At 38.1% G+C, this 17622-nt stretch overlaps 1 protein-coding gene across 4 annotated transcripts in view; it reads right to left on the bottom strand.

Annotated features, from left to right (window-relative positions):
- Positions 1-200: 200 nt before the first annotated feature.
- Uchl3 (ubiquitin C-terminal hydrolase L3) overlaps positions 201-17622 on the bottom strand; it is a 43957-nt gene continuing 26535 nt past the window's right edge. For 2 of the 4 annotated variants that reach the window (XM_085698250.2, XM_085698252.2), the window contains 4 exons: positions 9074-9265; positions 4122-4197; positions 1356-1414; positions 201-418 (listed from right to left, as the gene is read on the bottom strand). In XM_085698250.2, the coding sequence (XP_085554376.1) occupies positions 335-418; positions 1356-1414; positions 4122-4197; positions 9074-9265 (411 nt within the window). In that variant the 3' untranslated portion in view covers positions 201-334. Of the gene's footprint in view, positions 419-1202; positions 1415-4121; positions 4198-9073; positions 9266-17622 lie in introns of those variants that run through there. The other 2 variants (XM_085698251.2, XM_085698249.2) reach the window with 2 other exon arrangements.

Raw genomic sequence — 17622 nt, 5'->3', positions numbered from 1 at the left:
CATAATAAGGAAGCAAATAAAACATACTGTACATTCACACTGAGGATGGAAAGTGTGCCTGCTGCCCTAATACACGATCTTGAAACACGAAAGGCATAAGAAGGCTATTGTCAGTACTGCCACAAGATAAATCTAGTACAGGGAAAAAGAAAACAAAGATCTGACCTTTAAGTTGCAGCAAAAACAACACAAAACACAGGTAATGTCAAAGTTTATTCACATAAAGTTTAATCAGTCAAGTTAATGAAAATATCAAAAATTTTGAGTTAGTTATGGCAGCAGAAATGTAAGTTTTTGTTGCAGATAACACACATTTGGCATTTCTTCCGAGAAGCTATGCTGCCGAGAGAGCAATTGCATTAAACCTTAACTCATCAGGGTCGCGCTCCATGAACTTCTTGCACACTTCTATGGCATCCTATGGGAGGAAATTATAGGTCTTCAATTTATAGATTCTACATGTTTCTAATTTACACTAATTTTATACAGAAGACTTTTTTTCAAAATGAAATAAAAACTAAAAATGTCAAAGAATAAAAATAAAATAAAATAAATAAATAAAACTAATTTGCTTAGCATAAAATACAGTAAATCCTGCTACCACTTTGCCCTGCCTGCTTCCAGGACTGAGGGTCAAATCCAGAATCTTGGCAAGCACTCTCCTAAAGCCATGCCCCCTCTCCATTTTCAGAGTCTCACCAAGTAGTTCTGGCTGATCTTAAACTCACTCTGCAGTCAGGTAGGTCAATTCCCAGTCCTCTTTTCTAATTTTTCCAAGTAGCATAGTTATTAATCTCCTATGAAACCCAGCTGATGAATACTCTTCCTTGAGGTGATTTCTGAAACCTTTTAACCCATGAGGCATGGTAATACAGTCTTTCATCGTTGGTAGGCAGAATTCTGTGAGTTCAAGGCCAGCCTGGTCCACACAGCCAGTTTCCAGGCTAGCCAGTGCTGTCTACATAATGAGACTCTGTCTCAGAACTCAACAAAATTAAAAAAAAACAACTTTTAACCTGAAAATTCCATAATTCCTTGATGCTAAGCTACATAACCTGTTCCCATTAAAGAACTCTAAAATCAGGGATCCAGTCACAACTAATGTATCCTGGATTTAATAGAATATGACCTATAAATAAGCAACTCATTTTGATCTTTTCAAAGCTCAGTTTGCTCACGCAGAGGTCTGGTAGCCTCTTGTTTGCATAGTTTTAAGATTAATTCAAGATTTTGTGTGGGGATTTTCTAAAAAGATCAAGGACCAAGAAGCATCCACAAGAGAAAAAACAGGCATCTTTCAATATAGAGTCCAAAAGGCCAGAAAAGGCTAAGCAGACCAGTTCTTTCACTGTTACCTCTAACAACGTCTCATCACTAGTCTTCCCGTGGTTGATTGGAAATGGTTTCCGTCCATCTGTGGAAGACAGACAAATAGGTAAATTCTTCCTTGTTTTACCAGAGAATATATTACCTTCCATTTCCTCTCTTATAGTGAATCAAGGAGAGGCACATAGTTTAAGTACCATATCTTAAAACAAGGATTTTAAAATATGTAACCTATAGCTTTAGCTTCCCCCAAATATTAACAGTTAGTATATTTAAAGCACCCACATTTCAAGTAATTACACATTTGGATTAACACCAACCCGGAACAGCAGCCGTTTCCATTTCTGAGTTTCCTCATTTCAAATAAGTACTTTACACAGCTGTACTTTCTTTCCTCAGTGCATTAGTGGGGCTTCTCTGGGTTACTGCTTGATGGTTCCCTGGTGTTTACAGTGCACATTTTAACTAGGGTATGTCTATCTTCAAACAATGATTTTCAGCTTTATGTATAGGTCCCTACAAAAAAAGAATTCCCAATTGGGCTATAATAAATCTTTTTTTCCCCCAAGACAGGGTTTTTTTTTTGTTTTTTGTTTTTTTCTGTGTAGCCCTGGCCATCCTAAAACTCACTGGCCAGCCTGGAACTCAGGGATGTGCCTGCTGGGATTAAAGGCACACGCCTCCACTGCCCAGTACCATTTTCACTCTTAAAGAGACAAACACCTTTTTAAATTCAAAAACCTAAGTCATAAGACTGTATGTAAGAATGGCATGATTTTATGAATGAAAAAGCAACTACTGTGGCTTGAGTACTATTGATGAAAGTAACAATTCACAACCTAGAACTATTTACTAACTAAAATATTTACGCAAATTCACCATCATTAAGTTAGTACTTTTCAATATTATAAAAAAGTTCACAATGACAAAAGTCAATGCTAATCAAGTGAACTGATCCATATCCAAATCTATGACCTCTCGCACAGTGAGATCTTGTTTCAAAAACAAAAAATAAACACTATAGTAAAATAGTCTTATGACAGACACCCATTCCTCAGCAGCCCCTCCGTCCTACTGCTGTAAGAGCATATTATATGCGTTACAGCCTAACCCACACAACTATATCATTTTACCTTTTAATTTTTATGTAAAGGCAAAACAATGCAGGTTTCCCCCTCCTTAACTAATAGTAATAAACTATTATTATTGCATCATTTATACTCTAACATCTTATTAGACTCTAGTGAAGCAATAAACTCTCCTGAATAATGTTCTTTCATATGCAGTTTAGAATAATATACAATTCAATATTATAAGTAAATGTTATATAATTGCTCTTAAGATGTCAAAGAAAAAAAGCAAAATCAAACTATACTATTTCATTCTAGCATCAGTTTAGAGCGAAGCTAAGCCCGGGGCTAGACAGCCAGCCTTCAGGTGGATTTGTTACTGACACTGTGAGGCACTGGGGACTGACCACGTGTACCACATGAGCTAGAAAACTCACTGAGCTCTACCCTGGATCCTCTCCTAATCTGAGGTGGAAACTCATTACCTTCACCAGACTGACCTTGGTACACTCTGTAACCCATGTAAGACTTGAATTTATGATCTTCCTACCTCAGCTTCCCTAGCACCTAGGATCTCAGGCCTGCAGCACCAGGTTTGGCTCTAATTTTATATATCTGTTAAGGAATCCGCAACTGCATACTTATTTGTTTTGCACCCACCCCAACTCTCTACAACAGTTTCAAGACTGTGGCTTTCTTTACATTTCTACATTTCTTTAAATGCACTTTTAAAACTCTACTCTCAATAGGCCTATAATATATACAGCTGTACATATTTTTAACATGCTAATGTGTGTGCACATGTGCATGACCACATGCATACAGAAGCTGACAGAGGGCACAATATCCCTTGGAGCTGGAGTCGTGGGAGGTTTTAAGCTGCCTGATATAGGTGCTGGGGACCTGAACTTAGGTCTTATGCAAGAACAGTATGTCTTCCTGTTAACCTCTGGGCCATCTCTCCAGTCTGAGATTACCTTTGATATACTGTCTTTCCTTCTAACTGCCCCATTAGCCTTTAGGCTAAGAGAACAATTTGACCAACCAAATTGAGGGCTTTGGGTTTTTTTTCTTTTTCTTTTTTGTTTTTCTTTCGTTCTTCTTTTTTTCTGTTGCTGTTGTTGTTGTTCTTGAGACAGGGTTTCTCTGTGTAGCCCTGGCTGTCCTCTGTAGACCAGGCTAGCCTCAAACTCCCAGAGATCTGCCTGCCTCTACCTCTGTCTCCCGAGTGCTGCAATTAAAGGCGTGTGCCACCACCGCCCAGCTGAGGAGTTTTCAGTATTATTTTGTTTTATATGAGTCTTTTGCTACTAAATGTCTGTGCACCACAGCATGCCTGGTGCCTGCGGAAGCCAGAAGATGGTGTCATGTCAGATCCTTTGGAACTGGAGCCACAGTCCCTTTTGAGCCCCATGTGGGCGATGGGGATTGGACCCAGGAGCTCTAGAGGAGCCGGTGCTCTTCCCTCTTGCCAGCACACCCCAGCCCCACGGCGTTTTACTACAACTCTTTCCTTCTCACTGCTCTTCTCCACACAGCTCAGATACTCCTGTCTTTTCTACCAATTCTCTCATTTTCAGTGCCAACATCATTTTATAATCTCGGAGTATACATTACAGTCACTGTTTCTCTAGCAATTTCAGTAAATAAAGTGAGAACAGTCCCTTTTACAACAAATAGAGCCTGGTCATTTCTCTCCCCAGGATAAATTAAAATAGTTCTTACCTAATTCATAGAGATGCCCATCTACATGAACTAACGCAATAAAATGAAGATCTACTTTCTCATCTATACTTGGTGCCTGGAATAGGAGGGAAAAATATATTATGTACATTAGTAGCTAAGCAAATCAATCAAGTACAAATAAGTGTATATAAATAATATCAAATGACAGAAGACAACATTTATCCAGTATAATTCAAGGCCAATTACTGATGGGATGCAGAGAATGGCCATGTGATGTTTGTGACACTATGTTCATCACCAACAGTAAAACACATCACTTAGTCTCACACAATGTGGAAACTGAACATTTTGTTTAACCTGGAATTCACACTGTCAGCATAAGACTGTACATGTGCACAGCATATGGACAATGTATACTGCACACTGAAATGAATGACTGAACTGATTTAAACTTCAAAATATAAATGTTAAGACATTTTTCTTAATTCTTGAAGTTAGAAACTCTTTTGAAATTTTAGGACACCAGAAAGTGAGCTGTCTGTTGTCTGAACTTGAAAATCTCATGCTTTGAACAATGCAGTGTAAACAATCATTCTAGATCCAGAAAGCTTTTAAATGAATAGATGAAGGAAATAGTCCTAATGATTACAAATGGAGAAAAGAAAAACTAACATATAATAAACTGTATCCTGTATTTCTTTCTTTTCCTTAACTCTTAATGAATAACTTGCTATTTAAACTATATCTCCATTTCCTTAGTTTATCAAACTCAATTTACACAAATATTAACATTTCCTAGACATTTGAATTCACTTAGGTAAAGTTAATACACAAACTGGCATTTTATGATAGGTATTAAATAATTAGTTATTTACCAAATCTAAATAAACTAAAGTGCAATCACAGCTAAATACATGCGGAACTTCAATCGTATAAAGCAAAAATTGCCAAGTAGCTTATATCAAATTATGTTTTACATTACCTATTTTAAGTAACACAGTATTTTATAACTCAAAGGCTGTTACTTTCACCTTCAAATAACTATATATATCTCAATAGTTTAATGTAAATACTTTTGATGCAGAAATTAAAGTTGCAGAACAATCATTACTTTTTATTCACTGCTTCTTTATTTCATAAGGCATACAGAATGCCTCAAAGTGTTCACTGACATGATGACTTAATCTTATTCTTCTGAAATTATTTCCCTTGAGCTTTGAATGAAAGAAAGTTTTCAGACACTGATATGCAAACTAATTCTCATTCATTTCAGTCTAGAACTAAAGAATTTCACAGTTGGTATAAACCAAAACCTCATAGTTTTATCACCGCCCATTTCCGCACTCCTCTTTACTACAAACCCCTCTAATGACAGGGAACCGCCATTACGTTTGGAGACAGTCTATTCCACTAATATGGCAGTTCTGTAGAGTCATGTTTCTTTTTTTAAAAATATTTATTTACTTATTATGTAAACAACATTCCTTCCATGTATGTCTGCATGCCAGAAGAGGACACCAGATCTCATTAAAGATGGCTGAGAGCCACCATGTGGTTGCTGGGAATTGCACTCAGGACAGCAGTCAGTGTTCTTAACCTCTGAGCCATCTCTCCAGTCCTGAGTCATGTTTTATACTGAGTCTAAAACATGTCTTGTATTTTCCATTATGCTGGACAAAAGCCTAACCATTCTTGAATCTAATAGTTCTACAAATATTTAAAGTCAGTGATAATAAATTTCTTTACTTCTCTGTCTAAAACATATTTGTGATTACACAATCTTGTATCAATTTATCAGTGACTAGGAGAGAATCTGGTCTCTTCAAGGCTGAGCCAAGGCAAACCATTTATAAATTCATTAAAAAAACAGAAAAGGTACAACAAATGTCTTAACTGAAAATCATATTTTGTACTGACAATAAGACAATTTTTTAAGGACTATCAAGTATCTGAAGTCTTTGAGACATTATTTTCATAAATGAATTATTTGAACAATTTCCCTTAATAACTAAACATCATATAGCCTCCATTTTTCATATTTACTAATATGGTGGAAGGTCACTAGAGGTTAAAAAACCTTCCGCTGGAGTTGGGGACTTGAATGTGCACCTAATACCTGGGAGCTTATCTGTTTTGAGGTTTAAGTGAGTATTGAGCTTAGAGTTGTAGCTGAGTGCACTGGGATTTTTAGTTATATATTTTTATTTTGTAACTTTATTTTTCTTTCACGTGTCTGGGTGTTTTTCCTGCATGCCCGTCTGTGTGCCACATGCATGAAGTGCCTTATGCACGTCCATATACCACATGCATGCAGTACCTCCAGATGTCAGAAGGGAGTGTCTGATCCCCTGGCTGGAGTTACAGAAGGTTGTGAGCCACCATGTGGGTACTGTGAATTGAACCCCAGTTCTTTGAAAATACAACCTGTGTTCTTAACCAGTGAGCCATTTCTCCAGCCCCACCCCCTTGAAGTTTAAATGCAAGGGTGAAAATATTTGTGAAATGTTAAACACTATATAAAGCTTACATATTGTTATAATATTAATACATCATCACAAACGTAAGGAAGTATCAAATCTAATGAAGCAAAATTATGCACAATGTCCCTTTTTAAATAAAAGTGAACATTAAAATCCAAATCCCAAGCCAGGAGTGCTGGCACATCCCTATAATCACAGCACTCAACAAGCTAAGGCTGGATGATCAAGACTTTGAGGCTAGTCTGAGCAGCACAGCAAGATCCTGTCTTAAAACAAAAAGCAGTAGGAAAAGTCTTCCAACTTGTTATAATAGGTAAATGTTTCAACTTTCCTGAAAACCTCACTATTTCTGATAAGCTTTATCCTTTGACTTATTCCATTAGTCGGAGAGTCTAATGTCTGCAATCATTCAACTGCCCAACAAGTATTCCAGGAAACCCACGAGTAAGCAAGTAGAAAATTCCAGCATGTCTTCCTGTTTAAAAATAGTCAGCAAATAACTATAGCACATATGAAAAACAGAAGCTATAAATTGGTAAGGCTTGCCTACTTTTTTCTGTTTTCTAAATCCTCAGTTTAGAAGGTTTCTCATTAATCCCTAAGAATTAAAAAGTGATATAGATCATCAATGCATTCATTAATTACTAAATATAAATTTCACATCAGAAAAAGGTTTAAGGTATAATCATAGGGCACTTCATCTATACCAGGCACTGATGGAATGCTATATTTGTATTGGCCAATTAATCACACAACTCCAGTCAAGTAGCTTTATATGCTCATTTGCATCTTACACTCAAGAACACAGAGTTGAAAGGTTCTAAGTAACACATCTGAATAGCTAGCAAGTGATGGCCCCTGGACGACAACCCATGCCGTGCAGCTCCAGGCTACTTAAACACTAAGTATGCTATGGAAACATTTACAAAGCAATAAGGCAATGAAATTAATATGCAGCAACAAACAATACACAAAAAACATAAAACTGCAAATGCTAAATAGCATGCTCATTTATGCTTATAATTTTTAAATACAGAAGAAATCATTCATACATAGAATCAAGTGAATTGTTCCCTGGTCAGAATGCATTAGACTGTACTCTGTTCTTCTAATTCACCTTTATCTCTCACTGTGTCAACAGTGCATAGCACAGCAGAGAAGCACAAATATCAAATGGATGAAGACATAAAAAGGACAAATGAATGCTGTAATCTGGTTAGAAGATGAGAGGGAGAAAGAGGGAGGGAGGGAGGGAGGGAGGGAGGGAGGGAGGGAGGGAGAGAGGGAGGGAGGGAGGGAGGGAGAGGGAAAGAGGAAGGGAGGGAGAGAGAGAGAGAGAGAGAAGAGAGAGAGAAGAGAGAGAGAGGAATAATAAGCAGTCTGTTGATATTCAGCACAAATGGAAACTATGTGATGACCACACTGATATTCGGTGGAAGCAAAGGATAAAGAAAACTGCTGGTGTGGTAGTCTGAAGACAGCTTTAGAAGGGTAAATGAGGAGGGAAGAAAGGGTATTTGACATTTAGCTGCTTTTAAATGCTACAATGTATGCATATGTTGACTTCCTCTTGCTTCAAATACTGCAATGAGTTATAGAAATAACAAGTTTCTATGATGCTTGGCACACAATAAAGCTTTCAGACACTGCACTTCTGGGTGGGCTCTGTCAAACCATAGCCATTGCCTTCAGTAGCTTAGAACATCACAAAGACAAGAGCACGGTTGCTTCATTCTGCAGTTTATTTTAATGTCTGAGAACTACTGGAATTCTATCAACTTGGATATTTAAGGCCTTATGTATATGCATATTATAATAGTTGGTTGATACTTTTAGTTTGCAAGAGAAGTAAAATTTGTAGGACTTTCATATCAAAACACAGGAGCAAATCTCCATCTCTTACTTGAAAAAGATCTTTTCAAACTGAGTTGGCAGGAAAGATTGGATCAAGATTAAACCAAGTACCTGAGCCACATCAAGGAGTAAAATAGCTTAGATGAAACACGCTACACCATGGTGGATTTAGATTGAGAACAGAGTCAGTAAAGTGATCCAAAGCATAGCAAAAGACTAGTCATGCTCAGAAATATGAAAAAAATAATAAAGGAATAGATGGCAAAAAACTCAGAGGGTACATAGCATTTGTTGACCTAACTTACCTAAGTGAAATCAGAAAGCTGAAGGGTAAGGAAACAGGCACTCACTTTAACAATTCATAGGAACTTAGTGTTCTCACAATGCCAATCAGTATTCATCAACAGGCACGTACCCTTACATTCACAGGATATGGAGCGGAAAGATGGATGTTCACCAAGGCACGGGCAAACGTCAAGCAAGACTGCAGAGCATGGAGGTTTGCTTGCAATCTTATTGGAGTAGAAAAAGCTAATGGTTGAGTGAACCAAGAAAAAAGCACTTTAAAGACTGAAGACGTTTAAGGAAAAACAAACACACACACAAAAAGACTGCCCTTGTCACTGGGAGAAGAGATGGAAGATTGACTACACTTACAACAGAATGGAGACCCAAAGATGGTAGGCGTAAGAAGGGTCGCCAGCGACGAAGACGGAGAGATGGACTGGTAGCCTTTGCAGGGCCTACATGGTTACGTTTGACCCAGGGCAGGGATGCATGGTGACACAATGATGAGGCCTTCGCTCTGCAGTGGCTAGAATGAGGCTGTGATGAGGATGGCGAGGAGGACTACATAATTAAAAGAGAGAATACTTTACTTAGACCACGTTACTGCGTTTATCATTTATCCTTAAAAGCAACGTATGGTCATACTTGGATTCATATGGTCGAGTACTTTTAATAATTGTATTCTAGTAAAAGGTCACGTATGAATGTTGCTTAAAGTGGGTAAAGTGGGAATTTATAATAAGCACAAGGTTGTTACATAACTTTTTAAGTGCACATCTGAAAATTTACATATCCTCATTTTCATTGCACAGACTCATAAAACTAAAGATTTAAAAGCCACTAAAATAGTATCACTATATATATACATATATATATATGGCTTTAAAAATGTAACACAAAATCCATGAAACATAGACAAGTCACATAAAGAACAAAAGTGGAAAGAAAACCGAACCATAATAGGCATTGGTAAAAACAATTATTTAGAGAGTATAAATTTGAATGAGAGGGAATAAACCCTAAAAATTATAAACAAAAGTAAAGCTAACCCCTCTGAAGGTGATGGCCTCAATCACCTGACAATCCTCGTTATTAGCTGACAAGTTACAAGGAAGGCATTAGAGCCTCTTCCCATCTTGTAATTGAATAGTAACATTATATGGAAAGTGCACCCCTTACTTTACGTCAGGTACTCTCTGAAGTGTTACATGTCTCTCAGTTCATAGTCTCCCAGTAACCTATGCGATCATCACAACTATATTCATATCTTATAGTCAGAGAAAGCAGAGCACAAGTGGGTGAAGTGACAGAACCTGTCACGCTGGCACACGCTGAAGGACTGTCGCTAAACCCAAGAGATGAGATCTACAGCTCAGTGGTCTGGGTCACCAGCACAGGGCCTACATGGTCAAGAGAAAGGCTCTGGTACCAGCTTTTATTACAGTTATAGTGAGCCAGGTGTTAACTGTCTTAAGATAGATACTGGGAGAAAACTTCCCAAATGCTGTTGTCCCACAAAATATACATAGAGGATGTAAAACTGACTATCAGCAGTAATCCGGTTAGCTTTAAATTGTCACTTTCAATAGATGCAACAGTGTTCGAGATTTATGTCTAATCCGACAAAGCCGTCACCAGTCTAACTACAGTGAGAAGAAATAAAAAGGACAGTCGTCAGTTCTTTGGTGGTAACACATTTCAGCAGCTATGACATTAGGAAAATTACTTTAGCTTGAAATGATCTCCAAAATTCTTCAGAGCCTTAACAATCTATGATCCTTTTTGGGACTCTTGATCTATGTGAGCTACATACTCGCCTAGAACAAAACAGTCTTTCTTCAAGGTTTAAGAAAAGTTCATCTTATCAGATAGCATTCATAATATTAATCATCTACCAGAAATATATAAAAGAATTCTATACTTGACTCTATATGGGAATAAAGATGAATGTAATAGTGTCTGCTCTCATTGACTCGTGTATTCAATCTGAGTTTATTCCAATGAGAGGCAAAGGGAAGAAATGGAGTAAAGAGTGAGACAGAGGGACAGACTACAGAGCAGTAGAGAAGGACAAAGAATCATCCCGGAGTTATACAGTGACACAATGATGGGAGGCTGGAGAGATGAAATGGAAAAAGGTATTCTGCCAGGCACTCACAGTGAAGAACACACAACAAGTAGGGACAAGTAGAACATATTCAAGAATAGGTCTGGGAATTGATTTTTACCTTTCAATCTAACAGGTTAAGTGTTATTTTTCCATGATGCTGGTGAAAGACATGAGATTTCTAGGTTAGATATAATTTTACTATTCATAGCACAAGGGAGATTCACAGTCTATGTGCAGTCACAGGAGGACATAAAGAGGACCAAGAAGGATGCTGCATACGCAGTAGGCTGCATGGCAAGAGAGGAATGCTAAGTTGGAGGAGGCTGCTGTTCCGCAGCAGGCAGTAGGCAAAGAAGCACTCTGTCCTAGAGGCCGGCACACTCTCATTCCTTTAAGCTATTGACTACATACACACCTTTACGTATTAATGGCTTCACTCTTACATTTTCTAAAACAATTTTAGAGCGTTTGTTTTTGTGACTTCAAATTTACAAAGTTACAAGAACACAAACAGTTCAGGAAAAATCCAGATAGGCCTCTGATGCTCCATGTGCTTTATCATCTGTACTCAACACTGCCCTCCCTCGTAACTTTTCTTCCTGAGACTAGCTGAGAGTAAGTAACACCCATTTATTGGTGCGGTAGCCAGTATTTTCATCCATAAGCACAAATGTCTCTTTATATCCATGAAGGAATGGCTCCAGAAATGCTGGTAAAGAAAGTTCTGTGGATACTCAAATCTCTTATGTAAAATCTTGTAACAGTGCTTCCATACAACCTGCATGCATCTTCACACATACTCAGTCACCTCAATTACTTCTTACAACACCCCAAACAATACCAACCCATGGAAAGTTATTGTACTGTACCATTTAGAGAATAATGACAAAAATGTCTGCAGATCTTTAGTGTACGCACTTTGTTGAGCGGGGGAGGCTCAAGACAGGCTTTTACTGTGTAGCCCCCCTGTCCTTAAACTCACAGAGATCCACCTGCCTCTGCCTCCCGAGAGCTGGGATTAAAGTCATTCACCACCACTACCTGGCAACAGGCACACTTTTACTGTATGTTTTTGTTAACTATGTGCGTGATGGTGTGTTATGCACAAGCTCAGACACAAGGGTGCAGCTACCTCTGGAGGTCAGAGGGCGGCATCAGATCTCTTGGAAATGGAGTTAATGCTCGGTTGTAAGACATCTGAATTGGGTTCTGGGAACCAAACTTAGGTCCTCAGGAAGAGTTGTACACTCTCTTAACCCCTAAATCAACTCTTTAGCTCTGAGGCACATTATTTTTGATCTACAGTTGATTGAAACTACACAGTAGATACGATGAATATAGAAGGTCAACTAAGTATAAATCAAGGAAACCTCTCATAGTCATAATGCAATTATCACCCATGCTTCTATACTAGCACAATACTTCTGTCAAATCTCTACCTCACATGTTAATTTTATTGTCTTCAAAGGTCTGCAGGAGGCTGGGCAGAGGGGCACAGACCTGTAGTTACAGTGAGGGAGGCTGCCGCAGGAGGCTGCCACAGGAGGACCACTTGAGTTCAGAAGTTCTGGGTGTCAGTGTGCTATGCTGACAGGATGTCCACACTAAATTTGGGATCGAAATGGTGACTTCCCCAGACTGAAGTACCACCAGCTTCTCTAAGAAGGGTCAGAAATGGGACAGGGACTAACATGGAATTCATAATTTATCATGGTTCTTTAGAAATCATTTAATCTGCAACATTTTCAGCAGTCTTTGTCATTACAACATGCTAACATTTTGTAAAAGAAATATTTTTTTAATTTAAAATTGTGTGTGTCTCTATATGAGTGTACATGGCACATGTTTCCTACAGATATCAGAAGGTTTTAGATACCTGGAGCAAGAGTTAGAGGTGAGTACTGGGAACCAAAACTGACTCCTTTCAAAGAACGGTAAACACTTAGCCTCAGGGCCATCATCTCTCCAGCCACTTTCTATATTTTAATTGTCATCTTTCTGTGCATTTTATTCAAAATGATGCTCTTGTAAACATCATATACTTGAGTCATGGTTTTCTTTTTCTTTTTTTTTTGTTATCCCAGTGTATTTATAAAATGAAAACTCCTATCAAAATACTTTTTACTAGAAAAAAATAAATAGAACAGACATTGGATCTATTCAATGTACACCTTCAACTTTGGTAGACTTCAGTGTGACAGTTCATGACAAGCACATTTGCCCTTAGTCCCCCACAGCCAATCAGCTTCCAAGCTAACTGTTAATCATTTTTAACAGATTTTTTTAGTGTTGATATCTAGCTCATTCTACATCATCTTCAGCCAAGCTCTGAGCTCTTACAGTTCTCTGACTAATGGCTGGAAGCTTGGTCAGAAGCATCTGGAACCCTGGTGGTGGAAGAACCTGCTGTAACACTTGTAGCAGCTCTGAGGCTGTCCCGCCAAGTCATGTTTTTCAACCAAAATGATAATTTTTCTTCCAATTTACATGTCTACATTTAAATGACTTACATTTTATTAATTGCACGTCATTTTCCCCCTGCGGTTGGATTATAAGCTATATTTTAATTCTGTTTTCTCCATTTATTCTTTGTTCCATTGTGCCTTTAAAAATTATTTTTGTTCTTGATTATACCTATCTTTTCTATAGGTATGTTTATAATTAAAAAACTATTTTAGCAACTGTCTTAGAATTTACTGTTAAATTTCTTTAGTCATGGTGTTCTTTTGTTGCTATTGCTGTATTGTTTTTCAAGACAGGGTTTCTCTGTGTAGCCCTGGCTGTTCTGGAACTTGCTCTGTAGACCAGGTTGGACTCTAACTCAGAGATTCACCTGTCTCTGCCTTCCAAGTGCTGGGACTAAAGTCGTGGGCCACCACCACCCAGCTGCCGTGTTCTTCAAATAAAAGCACACAACTTGATCCATACTATTGGAACATCACAGCATTATCGAAATATTTTCTTCCAATATGTGGTTACTGTTTATTTAGACAACTTATGCATTTTTGCTTTTGGAGATAAGGTCTCATTATAAAGCCCAAGTTGGCTTCACACTTGAAATGCTCCTCCCTCAGCCTCCTGGGATATAGGTGAGTGTCACTGTGCCTGGCTACACAAATACATTTTAGTGCAATTAAAAGAAAAAATGTAGCTGGAAAGATAGCTCAGGTGTTAATATCTACTACTCTTGTTCAATTCCCAGCACCCACATCAGACAGTTCACAACCAGCTATGATTCTAGCTCCCATGGGACCTGATGCCTTGGCTACTGCAGGCAGCTGCACCCATGTATGCACACGTATGTACACATACACACAGAGTTAAAAATAAAGTAAATCTTTAAAAATACATTTTAATTACCTTTCCTTGTTCCATCTCCAGTACTTGCCAATTTCTGCATAGGTCCAATTATTCCTGCTATCACAATGCTTCTGCACGGAGGAATTCTTGTCTATTTCTTACAGTGGAAACAAACTGGGAATGAGTTCTCTTCATTTTTGTTTGTTATAAAGGTTTGTTCTCCTTATCAAAAGGCTTTTTTTTTCACTGAATTCTTCCAGTACTTTAAAAAATAGTAGCTTATTTTGTCCTAACTTAAATAATTTCTGATGAGAAATCTGCCATAATTTTTATCTTATTGGTATCTAATATACCTTTTGTTTCTGGGTCTTCTAAGTAGCTTGAACATTTTTTTACGTATCTTTTGTTTTCTTAAGTATGAATACTTGATATCTGTGAGAGTGGCTGATGACAGGTATATTTATTCTACAGTATCTCTAAAGTTCTTGAAGATGTGGTTTGATGTCTTCAGTTATTTTTGAAAAAAAAAAACAGGCAACCACTGATTCTTCTGATATTTTCTACCCTCCTTACTGTCCCTCTTACTCTTTCTGTCTTTACCCAGGACTCCACTTCTACATCTTAACCATTTGAGAATGTCCACGGCTCCAAGTTATCCTTCTTTTATTTTCCTGTCCAATAGATTTTGCTTTCTCTTTGTCGATAAAGTCACTTATGCAATGTTTGGTGATTTGTCATAAAGTTCACTGGACCTTGCAAGTGTGCCTCGATGCGCATGTGGAGGACTGAAGACAGCCGTGGTCACTGCTCTGCATCTTTTGCCTAAAGCAGCCTCTTTTATTATTTTTCTGTTCCATAGACCAGTTAGGGGCTCATGAGCTTTGGGAGAGTCTCCTGTGTGTTGCTCCCATCTCACCACAGGAGCACTGGGATTAGACTCATGATGCAGACTTGGCTGTTCTGTGGGTTCTGCGGTGCTCAGGCCTACAAAGCAAGCACGTTTACCCACTGAGCTACCCATCTCCCCAGCACAAATGCAATAGTTTTGTTTTTTCCTCAGTTTTTCTGATTCTACCGGAAAGTTGTTAAAGGCATTCTTCACCTCTGATCCTGAGTTTTGATACTAGTATGTCCATTTAATTCTTTCTCATAGCATTCAACTCTGCTATCAATCTCCGTCTGATGATACATGTTGCCCATCTTGTCCACTTGAATCTTTAATACCATTATTACATTCTTTGATTGTTCTAACATCTACACTGTATCTGAGCTTCATTCTGTTCGTTCATTTTTCTCCTGACAGAATATTGAAGTTCGTTCTTTTTATCTTTTGCTATTTTTGGTTAAAAGTCAGACATCTTGTATATTATGGCAGAGACGGAGATAAATGGCATATACATTTAGGAACGAGCCTGGCCCAGTGCCAAGGGATGAGTCTTCTAACCCATCCAGAGGCTGAGCTGTCCGGTTTTGTTTTCAGTCTAGTTACCCTCAGTACAACAGTAGTTAGAATTCCATATTCCCACCATGCTGAGACTGAGTACTGGGTTACTGGAGTCTTTCTCTTTCCACTCTTGCTCCATGAAAAGCTTTAGGTTCTGCCCAGAGACTGAGGTCTTTCTTCATGCTCCTCACTCTGGTGCTTTCTTGTCTAACGGCACTGATGTAAAGTCCTTCTTTGTTCTTATACAACATCTGTCACTGGCAGCTCCTTAGTTCCTGTCTTTGCTAGGATTAGCAATAGTGGAGAGGGTGCCTAAACTGGCCTTCTCCTGTAATCAGATTGGTGACTACCCTAATTGTCATCATAGAACCTTCATCAAGTAACTGATGGGAGCAGATGCAGAGATCTACAGCCAAGCACTGGGCTGAGCTCCTAGCGTCCACTTGAAGAGTGGGAGAGGGAATTATATGATCAACGGGCAGGGGTCAAGATCATGACGTGGAACCCCAAAGAGAGAGCTGACCCGAGCTAGTGGGAGTTCATGGACTCTTGACCGACAGCTAGGCCTGCATAGGACCAAATTAGGCTTTTGAATGAGGATGACAGTTGTGTGGCTTGGTCTATTTGTAGGACCCCTGGCAGTAGGGCCAAGATTTATCCCTGGTGCATGAGCTGGGTTTTTGGAGCCCATTCCCTATGGTGGGATACTTTGCTTAGCCTTGATGCAGCAGAAAGTGGCTTGGCCCTGCCTCAACTTGGTATGCCAGGCTTAGCTGACTCCCCATTGGGAGGCCTTACCCTCTCTGAGGAGTCAATAGTGGTTGAAAGTAAAGGTGAACAGGAGAAGGGGAGGGAGGGAGAACTGTGGTTGGTATATAAAATGAATTTTAAAAAGGAAGAAAGTATGCATTATCATGCTTTAATAAGTAAATATTTGAAAATTTAAATGTCAAAGCAGTAACTCTTAAATTTTTACTCTATTTATAGTTTAAAGGTAGCACATAATGATAATCTCTCTTTCATAAAGGAATCCAAAGTCATTAGCAATTACCAGCTTAAAAGTACTAACAGCACCAATGTTTGCCAAGACATTAACAGAACTCTATGTCCAACTGGCAGACTACATTGGTATCTCCATGGAATAATGAGATTACCTACACCATTTCACACAGAACATGAAAGGATATTGCATACTTCAAGGATATTGTAGTCTGATTCTAGACTACTATAATAAAATAAAAATAGAAAGTCATGCAATTTTTTATTGTTCAGTACATTAAAGTCATGTTTTTACTAGCTACAGTCTATTAGGTATACCACAGCATTATGTCTGAAAGTATCATATAGAGATCTTAATTAAAATATGGTGAAAATGCTAATAATCTGAACTGTTGAGAAATGATGCTGTCAGACACAAACCTTCAATTAGTTAAACAAACAAACACTAAGAGAAGAGAAACAAAACAAGGTATAACCTGTAAACCTGTCTTATAGTTCTCCAACAGATTGGCTTTAAAAACATTGATTAAAAAATAAAAAACTAAACATTCTGATTCTTATTTAAACTCAAAGTTAAAGACAAAAAAAAGAAGAGGAAGAGGATAATAACAATGGCTATAGTTACTCCAATTCTGGGTAATCTGGGAACAATTTTCTATCTGACAATGACTATATTTACTCTAAGTTCTGGGTAATCTAGGAACAATGATTTTTCTGGAGGCAGAACCCATAAAACAAGAGCTCTTTAGTCCCCAAACTGGATTTGTAACACCTGGCTTCAATATCAATATTTTCCACAAGTATGATAGCTTGTTCATTCCATCAAAGCCAATAACTGATTCATAGTCACATCTATTACCATTTCTACCTGCATTTCCTAAACATAATTCTAATTTCCTTTCTGATTGTCAAATTTATAACTATTTGCAGCGAGAGGGTAAATAAAGCATAATCTCAGGTCCTTAAAAAGAAAATTTCCTGTCACAGGTGATGCGCTCACACACTATACACTTTTTAAAAATGTATTTTAAAGAATGTATTTAAAAATTCTTCTGTTAGTTTAAC

The sequence above is a fragment of the Myodes glareolus genome, chromosome 12 (genome assembly GCF_982192425.1).
Source record: "Myodes glareolus chromosome 12, mMyoGla1.1, whole genome shotgun sequence".
NCBI lineage: Eukaryota > Metazoa > Chordata > Mammalia > Rodentia > Cricetidae > Myodes > Myodes glareolus.
The sequence above is the reverse complement of the archived record's forward strand: the minus strand, read 5'-3'. Positions and strand labels throughout refer to the sequence as shown.